The 12,077-nt window shown below is 46.9% G+C and overlaps 1 protein-coding gene across 1 annotated transcript in view; it reads left to right on the top strand.

Annotated features, from left to right (window-relative positions):
- The window catches only part of LOC135224437 (protein AATF-like), a 109,815-nt gene that overhangs the window by 88,292 nt on the left and 9,446 nt on the right, over positions 1-12,077 (top strand). Inside the window, exon 6 of the mRNA XM_064263428.1 lies at positions 6,934-7,089. Coding sequence (XP_064119498.1) covers positions 6,934-7,089 — 156 coding nt within the window. The remainder of the gene's footprint in view (positions 1-6,933; positions 7,090-12,077) is intronic.

The following is a 12,077-nucleotide window of genomic DNA, read 5'->3' as shown; positions in this document are numbered from 1 at the left end:
CAGGTGGTGGTTTTTAGCTTCGTTGCCCTCACAGTATGGTCAATATGATCTAGTCACATTGTGGTCACGCTCCCGTTGACAGATCATCTAGAGCGCACCAACTACACAGGTCACTACCTTGTTGGCAACTCTAGTAAAGCAAAAGCAGACTTCGGTGACAGTAATCAAGAAGTCAGCTATGCTAACAGGTAAGGAATCAAGATGTCAATCATCTGCACTTGAGGTGTTTCCAAAATCCTTCTATTCTGTCCCTTCCCACCTCCAATGGTGGGATTCAGCTATATATATATCTGACAGGTAAGTTTCATGAACAAAATGTTATTGTCATGATACAATAAAGTTTGTTCATACTTACCTGGCAGATATATATATAGCTGTATTCTCCGACGTCCGACAGAATTTCAAAACTCCCGGCACACGCAGTGGGCAGCCAGGTGGTTAGGACCCATTCCCGCCGCTGGGAGGCGGATAACAGGAATCATTCCCATTTTCTATTCAGATTTTTCATACCACTGTCCCCTGAGGGGAGGTGGGTGGGTACTTAATTATATATATCTGCCAGGTAAGTATGAACAAACTTTATTGTATCATGACAATAACATTTTTATTCTGAAGTCCCATTACTTATAGCCTCATCCTAAAATTATTTTTTGTTCCTACATAATTACAAGCCTGAAGTTCTTTACATAGGATTTAGCATGTGAACGTAAGCTGGATTGGCTGTTTAACTTGCAAACAAGGTCGCTAACTATCAACGGGTAGTGGGAAGCCCTGCCTACCTGTTGGTATGCACTCCACTTTGCTTACAGGCTGCCATCATGTATAGACATCTCTGTGCACTTTCTGCCTGACTTAGCATTTGGTTTCTTGTTCATTGCTGATATTATTTTATGATTGTTGAGTTCTGTTTGATATAAAATGTCTCAAACACCTCGGTGAATTAAGCCATTCATCTCAGAGAGGAAGCCTCAGATTTTTAGGCTTTGTTCAGGGAAGGACAGGCCTCATGATAGGTTCCTCTCCTCCATCAAGGTAGACCCACATCCTCTGCGCCTCCTGCAGGAAACAATCAAGCTATGGTTCTGAGTGCCATGTTTGGCTGTCTGATAGTGGGTAAAGTTTGCCAGCAAGAAGAAAGAGGAGGTTCTTCAGATTGCAATACTTTGCCTTAATGCCAAAATCCTCTTCAGCATTTTATTTCCACTTACATCAGCTGTTGGTACTCCCAAGAGAGTATTTTCCCCCTTGTCGACTCCTACTGCTGGTTCAGTAGAGAGTTACCGAGGGGGGGGGGGGGTATCCAGCCCAGTTTCTCGCCTGGAGCCTCTTCATTCTGAGGGAGGTTGTCCTCTGGAAGATGGCCTTTCTCATAATGAAGGGTAGAGCTCTCACTTAACTCTACACTTGTTTCAGGTGTAGTGGAAGACGAGAAGCAAAGAGAACTGTGGTCCTCCCTGGGTATTTTGGGTGAGTGTAGCGTGTCATCTCTTTTATCAACCATCTGAAGGTGGTGAAGGCTTATCCTGTAACTGCTTCCACTGTGATGTTGGCAACTTTGATGGTCTCAGTCTGCACTGGCTCTTGGACCACCCCCACCTCCTAGGTTTCTCCCTACTCAGGAGTGATGTGTTATCAGATGTTGCCCTCAACCATGTCTCTGGGGGAGGTCCTCCTCACATGTTTACTTCAGTATTGACTTTGGCTGCACTTGAGAAGAAGTCAAGGAAAAGGAGAAGTAAGTCATTGTCTTCCATTGAATACTATCACCTCCCCTTCTTCCAATCCTAGTAAGTAAAGGAAGAAGTCCTCTGATGTAGAGAGACTGACAAGGCTCTCACTAGCGGTAATATGTACTGCCGCACATGTTGCCTAGTGAAAGGGGCAATTGCTACCTGGGGTTCTCTGGACCCCCAGTGTACCAGTACCAGCTCTGTTAATACTCCTACCCAAGCCAGCAAGTGTTCTTGGTCTATAGACCGAGGTCCACTTGCCAGCACGGCCCAGTGAGAGAAGGTAAAGAGAGAGCAGGCAGGTGCTCTTTCACCTTCCTCCCATTCTTTAAAGACGGTGGCTCAGCAGTCTTGGGAAAGGGACTTGACCCATCTGGGCCAGTCACCCAGACCTGAAAAAAGATGGAGGTCCCCCATGCAGACTTCCTTTCATGTATAAATTCAGCTTTTCAGAAGACTCTTTTGGCTGTCTCTTGGCTGTATCTCTGATCCCTTACAGTGGCGAGCGCCCAAGGGGGATGCAGCTTTCAAGAGACTGATGCTGTCAGGAGGTAGGTGAAGAGGAGAGGCATTATCCTGTCTTATCTCTTGAGCTTTGTTAGACCTGAGTTGGCTTTGGCTCTCAGGAATAGACTGGTGCTGGGATCCACCTCTCTTCCCAGGGAGTTAGGTGGAGGCTGCAATGGAGAGGCTTTGAGTCTAGAACAATGACAAGCTGGTCCACCCGGCAGTGTCTAAAAGACCTCATGGTCTTTGTGTGGCACTGCAACCCAGCCCTTGGGTCAGGCAGGCCCTTCCTCTTTCAGAAGAAGTCCTAATGGGAAGTGAAAACCTTGTAGTGGATGTCCTTCAGGAAGGGTATCTGCTACCCTTCAAATACCTGCCATCCCTTATTTTTAATCCAGTCTAATTCCAGATTTTTGTTCCCAGCTCACAGAAGAATCCTGCCCTTTGGGATGAGGTGAATTCAGTGCTTCAGAAAGGATCGATGGAAGTCATGAAGGACCAGTCTCCAGGTTTTTACATCTGTTGGATCATTGACCTCTCCATTGAACTGGTTCAAGAAGGAAACTTTACTCAGTGGACCTAAAGGATACATATTTTCAAATACCCATTCATCATTTCTCTCAGAAATACCTCCACTTTACCCTTGGGGGACAGTGTTCCAGTTTGAACACTGTTTCAGACTCTTGACCACTCCCAAGTGTTCTTTCAAGTGGTCGTGCTGATTCCTGCTTCGGCCCATTTGAATGGGATACATTTGCTAAGGTACCTGGACCCTGGCAAATTTGTTACTGCAGTTGCTTGCAGACAGGGATCTGCTCCTTGAATTTTGTCATGACCTCGGTGTGGTGATGAATTTTGAAAAGTCAGATATCGTGCCCAAGCAGAGAGTAAAGAACAAGGACATGCTGATACACGGCAGCAGTGAGAGTTTTCCCTTCAAACTCATGCATAGATACGTATGTACCCAATGTATAAATTATAAATAGAATAGTGAAGAAGTGTATGTTATTTTATTAGGCTCCATTGTAAATAATAATAATAATAATATCCTTTATTTCAGCTCAGGGCCATATACATGGAATATACAAAATACAGTGGACTCCCCGTATTCGTGTTCTCCAGATTCGCGGACTCACACATTCGCGGATTTCTCTCGGGAACGTTTCCCTGCATTATTCGCGGAAAATTCACGCATTCGCGCTATTTTTCTATGATAAATATCCACAAATTCCTGTTTTTTTTTATGAATTTCATCATAAAATGCACTTTTTGTGATAAAACTATTAAAAAAACCATGTAGGAAAATTTTGAGTGGGTTTTACTTGAGTTGTAACTAACAAAATAGGCTGTTTTTAGCATTTTTATAGGGGTTCCAAACATTCGCGGATTCTAACTATTCACGGGGAGGTCTGGTACGCATCCCCCGCAAATACGGGGGGACCACTGTATAGATAGTAATATTCACAATCTAGATATATGAGACAACATGATTAAAAAAAAATGAATAATTGGCACTTATCCACAAAATAGCTGAGGTAGCATAAAAGATAGTAACTATAATACTGGTAATAACAGTAATAATATTGGTGAGAAAAAAAAATGCATTGAGAGTTATAACAGTTAATGCATAGATTATAGTTATAACAGTTAGTGCACAGATTATATAACTTAAATTTCAACTAGAGACCGTAGGCAGTTACATAGTCATGTCCAGAGGGCTAAATACGAAAATTAAGTGTAAAAAATCTTTAATTTGATAGTATTTACAGTAATAATGAAAAAGTAAAATATCAGCAATAAATATAAATAATAATGACAGAATCTGCAGATGACATCTTGCCATTACAGAGATTAAGTCCTTTAGGGGACAAAGGCCTCATTTTCCCATCTTTCCCACAATTTAGATCTTGTTTCACTCCTTAGGAGGCTTTGTATGAGCGAGTTGCTGCTGTTCCTCACTCGGGTTACCAGACTGGACATTGTTCTCCTTACAATGATTTTTAAATTTTCCAGGTTTACTATTGTTAGAACTTTGTGCTTTTCTCTTTTGTTTAGGTTTAAATTAATTTTAGTTTACCCTATTTTGCTGTTTACCATAGTATCCCCATCAGGGTTTAAATTTTCTTCCTCCACTGTATTTTGAGTTTTCATTCCTATTTTTTATCCTTGGCCTGTTCATTCCCAGAGTCCTGTTTTCGGTCTCCTTGGAGTATTCCGAGGTGACTTTGGAAGTTCCTGTGCCCATGTATGGCAGTCTGTTTCTGGCCTTCGTGTTATATGACCTCTCTGGGACTACTGCAAGTTTAACTTTGTAATTCTGGGAGAATTTTCTCTATTTAGAGCTGGAGTTGTCCACAATGCTGCTATTTCTCCACTTGCTGTAGCCTTTGGCCAGTATTTGCCTGGGGGACCTCACCGAGTGCAGGTATATGTCGTCACATTTTTATTTATGCTGAGGGACTTGAGTCCATTGTGTTATAGTCAGGCCTGACTTAGGACCCCGAAGGCTATTCCTGCCTTGTAGCCTTTACCTACGGACCCAGAAGTTTACTGGGACGAGCCATCCCTATCTTATTTGTCCGCTGCTGTCACGCCCTATGGTCCAGCAGTGCCTGCTTACTCCAGGAGGATCCCCGTGGAGGTTTAGTCTTTTGGTGGCCACTGTGTTTAGGAAAGGGAATTTCTATTAGCATTGTAAATTGTTAGGCTTCTATCTGGCCGACATTTCCTTTCCCTTTCAACCCCCTCTTTATTTGATATGTATGATTTATTTGTTCTATCATTAATGGTGTAAGTGATTTGCTTTAATTTTGTTTTCATTTTGTGATTGGCATTCACTTATTATTGTATTTTCAGAGGTTCTGTTATTCATTTCTAACTTTAACAATTTTGTAATAAATTTTAGTATTTTATCTCTGGTATTTCTTATCCCTCACTGTTGATATTGGCACACTGATTGTTATTTCCCCCTCTGTGACTTTAACTTTAGAGAACACCTGTTGAAAAGATAGTGTAATTTCTGTTTTCTAGTTTGATGTTAGTCCTTTGAGAAGGGTCGTAACATCTATGAACATCTGTTTGGCGGAGTGGTAGCGGGGAGTGTTTATGAGGTGTCTCAAAATGTCATTGTACACAACAGTGATACATCTCATGGTCTTTTGGGTATAGTTCGTCCAGAGGGAACACCCATAGATACTGTAGCAGTACAAGTAGAAGAACAGTAGTTTCACGTCTCAGTGACAGAAGGCAAACCTCCTTGCAATCATGTTGCCAGTTGCATAGTTTACAACGCCTCTGTTCAACGCCTGCCGTATCTTTTAGGTCGTCGGTGATAATGTGACTCAAATATGGAAATTTGTGCACAAATTCCAGCTGATGGTTTCCGAGGAAAATTTGTGGTTCTGCAATACTATGCTTAAGCGATCTTGGGAGCAGCGACATGCACTGCGTCTTGGTTCCGTTGTAAATTATATCAAAATCCTCTGCATATTGGCGGCAAGTGTCGATGAGTCGTTGGAGACCTTGCACTGTTTGGGAAATCAGAAGCATGTCATCGGTGTAACAGAGGTTGTTTATAGTTGTTTCATTGACAGTGCATCCGACTGGGAGTGAGTTCAATTTGACATTCAAGGCATCTGTGTACATATTAAACAAGTATGGAGAGAGAGTGCCCCCTTGCCGAAGCCTGTTTAGGGAGCCGAAGGTGTATGATAATACGTTACCCCATTTGACACAGAATTGCTGTGTCGATGTTGACTGTTCAAAGCAAATTCATTTGTTGAACACTACTAAAAAGTTATTAGAAATAAGGAGTGCATGCATATATATGTACCCTAAGGCTGGCCTGCACACGGGACACCCAACTACTAAAAAATATATTGAACACTTGTTTAAACGGAAGGCTGCAGACGAGCCACAAGCATTCGATACGACTAAAAAAGTCGCCAGGAAGTGGCTACTGGGTCTATTTTCTTGGCCACACTGCAGTCGCTCACCACTAGAGGCCGAGGTCAAATCAGGGCTCACGCACGAACGATTTTGTGGTTGAGATACTTTGGCTGCAGTAGGTGATTGAGCGGCAAATGGGACAGACCAATAGTATCACAATGACATGTAGAGGGATAATTGACTGTGAATCTTTGATTATGGAGGTGCAGAGGAGACCAGCTCTCTATGATTTTACAGTAAAGGTATATAATGATAAGCATATAAAGGATAAATTATGGACAGAAGTATGTGAGGCTATTTTCAATAAGTGGATTTCTCACACCAGAGGATAAAAAGGAAAACGTAAAGATTTGTAAATTCCTTTATAATGGAAAATATATAATGCTACTTACTGTCTACATACTATACATGTTAAAAAAATATTATACTCTTCCCCTTTTCCTCCTAAGCAATTATTCATTCCTTTGTATTAAAGAATATATGACAGTAAAGTACAGTATACAATGGCATAACATATCTCTATCTAAAGGGTGATTCAAGTAACTTTTGGGGACTCGCAAATCCATATTATGATTGACCGTGCTACTGGCTAACTGCAATTTCTTTCTTTCTTTTAAACAGTAACTGAAGTATCTCAGCATCTTGGATTTTGTTGACCACAAAATGTTTTAAATATAAGTATATTTGCTTTGTATATAAAGTTAATATTGTTTTTAAAGAATACATATTTGATTTTTCTTTCCTTTAGTGATGAGGAAGTGGCCAACTTTGAAGATGAATCAGGGAATATAGAGGAAAATGTTAAAGGAGGAACCAAGAGAAAATTGAAATTAGAAGAATATGGTCATTTATTGAATAAGAGGCATGCAGCTCTGATGCCCTTTAGGGATGAAACCCTGACCAGGTAAGGTACATTGTAATTTGAGCATTCTTTCTTGATTTATATCACGTATATCATTGTGTTATCCAAGACGTGTAAGATTTTATGTTGTATCTAGTGAAATTAGTTGAAGCTGAAGCCCATTGTCAAAGTTTAAGTTGTTTGTAAATTATCTGCTATAGTTAAAGGATTTTGTTAATTATAAAATCAGAGGATGCAGTTGCAGAAATGTTTAATTGGTGAAGAAAAAAAGAAGAGAGGGTTAAAGCCTATAGTATCAGCAAAACAAAGCTTATTGTAACCTGAAAGGAAGCAAAGGAAGAAATTTGATTGCAAAAGCAGAATGGATACTGTACTATTGGAAAGTTGTGGAAGTAAACTCAGCTCTGTATCAAATTTAAGGAATGCAAAGAACTGTAAAATAGCAGATTGAATAGAGGGTTTTGGATTTCCAAAATACTTAAGAAGAGGAAATGTGAAACTTAATGAGGTAGAGCACCAGGTTGTGTTGTATTATGCAGCCTTAAAAGAGATAGAATGTTGTTTGTTCCGATGCGAGATACTTCCCTCGAACCATTCCATAGGAGATTCCCGGATGTCGATCCGGGTCCGACCAGAAAATTCTGGTTATATGCCGCACCCAGGTCAGGCCTATGCCCCCAGGGGTCGAAGACCATGCCATCCTAATGACCTATAGTCAGTCCTTCTCTGGTCGCAGGAGCGTGCATACGCCCCTGCTCGTCCGGTGTCCGGCCCTTTTCCTTTGTCTGTGTGTGTGCTTTGTGTGCGTGTGTTGTGTTTTTGTGCGATGTCGGCTTCGGAGCCTCAACGTCGTTGCCCCGGTCCTGAAGGACGGGCTTGTGGAGCTTTTCTCTCGCCCCTTCTGATTGATCCACACTCTTTGTGTAATTCGTGTAGGGGGGCGCTTGCTCTAAAGCCAACACGTGCGTGGAGTGCATTTCTTGGCCATCGTATCAGTGGGATTTGGCTTCCACTAAGAAGAAGAAGTCTAAAGCTTCGTCGGCGAAGATTTCGCAGGGATCGAGGAGTGAGAGCAGCAGCAGAGACGGCGGTGCCCCTTCTCCTTCGGTATTGTCGGAGATTAAGTCTCCCGCCTTTCTACAGGTTCTTTCTCCTGCCCCCTCCCAGCGAGGGGGCCTAGGTGAGTCCGTTGCCGGGTCTCCCCCCAGGGGGGGTCCCGATAAGTCGTTTCCCCAACAGGTGGTACCGGAGGCTTCCGCGGTGCTGAGGGACTGCTGGTTGCGGTTGCAGCTACAGGGCTCCCCGTCCTGGTCCTCTCTCTTAGCATCAGTGCAGGGGGGGGACCCGTCCCTCCCCTCTGCGGAGCTTCCCGCTTTGACTCGCCCCGCTTCGGCTCTCCCCGCTTCGCCCCTCCCCGCTACGGCTCTCCCCGCTACAACTCGCCTCGCTGCGGCTCCTCCCGCTCTCGAGCGGAGCTCGCCGCTCGCGGCCGGAGCCATGACGGTTTACCCGGTCACGGATCCACCCAACCACCCGGCTCCAACCCTTTTCCCTTCTGCCATTGGGGATGTCTTTCCCCCTCGTACTCCGGGCAGATCCCCAGTGAAGGACGATGCCTTCCCGTCCTGGGGCTTCCCGTCTAGGGGACAGGAGGAGCCGGGGATGGCCTTGGGAGCGGCCTTCAGGGGCGGTCCCGCTGTGATAGGGGTGTCCCCGAAGCGGCCGAAACGCTCCCCGCGTTCCCCCCGCGACGGGAGTCGCCGGAGGAGAAGCAAGAGACGTCGGGATTCGTCAGGGGAGAGGAGTTCTTCAAGTTCCTCCTCAAGGGAGCAATCCTCCTGTAGGAGGAAACGCTCCTCCAAGAAGAGAAGCCGTCATGGGAGACGCAGGAGACGTAGTTACTCCTCGTCCTCGAGCGGCTCTACCCGCTCTCATCGTCGTAACCGGGATCGTAGAGGGAGTGACAGGCGTCGGGACAACTCCCCCTAGGGGTGGCGGCGTTCTCCTTCTCCGAGGGTGGCCCCCACCCCAGTGGCCCCCAGGAAGATCTCTCATGGGGGGTTCCCAGCCGTCTTCCCTCCCTACTCGTCCCTCGGTCCCGGTGGATCCTGCCTCGGTCTCGTCAGCCATAGGTTGGCCTCCATGACCGAGTGGGCTCCCTTCTTCCGTGTTCCCGCACGATTGTCGCCTTCACGGATGGAGCCTAGAGCCGATACCTCCTTAGGGGGTTCAGAGCCCCTCCACCACTCAGGTATGAGTCCCTCCTCGGGGTGGGCCAGGCGTTCGGGGCATCCCCCCTTGCAGGAGACCGGTGTGCAACCATGTTTAGGAGCCCCTCTCCGGGGAGCTTCTCCAGCTTCCCTCCAGGTAGGATCTGGGGCCTCTCCTCCGTTGCGGGACGCTGAGGAAGAGACCCTTATCCAGGAGGTGCTACGATGCCCCTGGAGGAATTGGGTCCAGTGGATGAAGGTTCTACTTTTAGGTCCAACAATACGGAGAAGGCCCTGACGGTGGTGGAGAAACTCATTGCAGGCTCCTGTAACTCCTTACGTTGGCACTCCTCGGCTAAGCTACTCCCAGCGTCTAAGCCAAGTCAGAGGAGGCTATATGCCCCGGAAGGTGCCCCTCTCCTCCCCAAATCCGTGGAGGGTAACTTGGCAGCCCTAGCGCCTGGACTCTCGGAAGAGAGGCTCACGTCAGGACTAGTCTCCTTCTCTGACCAGGAGGCTATGGCTATGGAAGTCACAGCGTGGACCTCGATTCATGTGGCTTCTTGGTTAGATCTGTGGTCCGGGGCGGTAGCCAGGTTCCCCACCCTCCACGACTTGAGGGACGAGGCCTCTCTTGCCCAATTCAAGGAACTAATTTTGTCGGGGGGTAAGTCCCTGGGCTTCCTCACGACCCAACCGGTCTCGTCTTGGGCGAACTGGATCTTGAGGAGGAGGGATTCTGTGCTAGCCAAGCTCCCTAGGAGCATTCCAGAGAGCGAGCTAAGGACCCTTCGGAACGCCCCAGTGAAAGGAGCTGCTCTCTTTCCGGAGAAGCTAGTGGAGGAGTCTGTGGAACGGGGGAGGAAGGCCAGCCAAGGCCCAATCGTTTATAGGGCCCCTCCCCTACGTCAGTTGGTGCCGAAAAGACCAAGTGAGAGGCCGCAGCCTCAGAATAGGACCCTCGCGGTTCCCCCCACGGAATCACCCCTGCGGAACTGGAGAGACCAGGGAACTCAGCCCTCCCCCAGGACCCTCCCGCCTTCTCAGGCACCCTTCAGGTCCAGACACCCTACTTCTTCCAGGAGGGGTCGTAACAACTGCTTCCTTAGGAGGAAGTAGGAGTCGAGGCCCCCTATCGTGTCTTTCGCCACCGGTGGGGGGTTGCCTCTCGAGCTGTTGGCAGAACTGGGAGGATCTCTGAGCCGAGCCCTGGACAGTCCAAGTCCTCAGGGACGGTTACCGAATCCCCTTTCTAGACCAGAAGCCTCCCTTGACAGGGGAGCCAGCCAATCGGGCCTCTCAGCCCCGGAACCCTGTTCACAGGGAGGCCCTAAGGCTAGAAGTTCAGGCACTGCTGGAGAAGGGAGCCCTCCAGCAGGTGGTAGATCGCTCCCCCGGGTTCTTCAGTCGACTTTTCCTGGTGGAGAAGTCGTTTGAGTGGGTGGCGACCGGTCATAGACCTTTCGGTCCTCAACTCATTCATCCTAAAGACGCCCTTCAAGATGGAAACGCCACGCTCGGTGCTGGCTTCCGTGAGGGAAGGGGATTTCATGATGTCCCTGGATCTCAAGGACGCCTACTTCCAGATCCCGGTACACCCGTCCTCCAGAAAATACCTTCGCATAAGTTGGGAGGACCGGACCTTCCAGTTCAAGTCACTCTGCTTCGGGCTGGCAACGGCCCCGCAAGTGTTCACGAGGGTTTTCTCCCTGGTGTCGTCTTGGGCCCACAAGAGGGGTATACGCCCTCTCAGGTACCTAGACGACTGGCTACTCCTTTCCTCCTCAAAGGAGCTTGGTAGAACAGAGAGACGCCCTCCTGGCCTTCTGCAAAACCCTGGGAATCGTGGTGAACTGGGAGAAGTCCCTTCTAGCTCCCTCCACCAGGATGGTGTACCTGGGGATGGAATTGGTTTCAGAAGTGGGGCGAGCTTTCCCCTCGGAGGACAGGCTGGCAAACCTCCCGAAAAATTGCCTGCAACTTCCTAATTCCACCCCCCGAGACCGGCAAAGGAGTGGCAAAGGCTTTTGGCCACCTAGTCTCCCTGGAAAAACTAGTCCCCCAGGGAAGGCTGAGATTAAGGCCACTACAATGGGACCTGAAAGTAGGGTGGTCCTAGAAGGAGGAAACACCTCAAAAGCCGGTTTCCATCTCACTGGCAGCCAGGAAGGCCCTCGGTTGGTGGCTGAATCCTGCAAACTCTCGTCGGGGTGTGCCCCTCGGGTCAGTGCCCCCGGAGATGCTCCTGTTTACGGACGCGTCGAAGGCAGGCTGGGGGGCCCACCTGAATTCCCTCTCGGTGCGGGGGATATGGTCGCTAGAGCAGAACACCTTCCACATAAACAAACTGGAGCTCTTGGCAGTAAAGCATGCCCTGGAAGCATTCAAGGCATAATTTTACTCTTGATGGTCAGATATAGGATGTTGCCATTCAGTACTCTCTCTCTCTCTCTCTCTCTCTCTCTCTCTCTCTCTCTCTCTCTCTCTCTCTCTCTCTCTCTCTCTTATTGGCTGTAGGTAATTTTGAAATGATAATGATATAACCTCAAAGATTAATACATTAATAGGTTAGTAATTTTAGGTATATTTGAAGAAGGGTGTTATTTAAGGTATTCATTTGGTATCTGAACTTTCAAGATAGGCAGTTATAAGCATTTTTAGTGGTGGTTCTAACTATTCACGGGGATGTATTCACGGGGGTGTCTGGTACACATCCCCCGTGAATACATGGGGAACACTGTATAGTTTAATGATAACAATATTCGACAAAATAAATAAAAGCATAAAGCATTTAATATAAAATATAGCTTTCAATATAAC

Source organism: Macrobrachium nipponense, chromosome 20 (genome assembly GCF_015104395.2).
Source record: "Macrobrachium nipponense isolate FS-2020 chromosome 20, ASM1510439v2, whole genome shotgun sequence".
Classification (NCBI taxonomy): Eukaryota; Metazoa; Arthropoda; class Malacostraca; order Decapoda; family Palaemonidae; genus Macrobrachium; species Macrobrachium nipponense.
The sequence above is the reverse complement of the archived record's forward strand: the minus strand, read 5'-3'. Positions and strand labels throughout refer to the sequence as shown.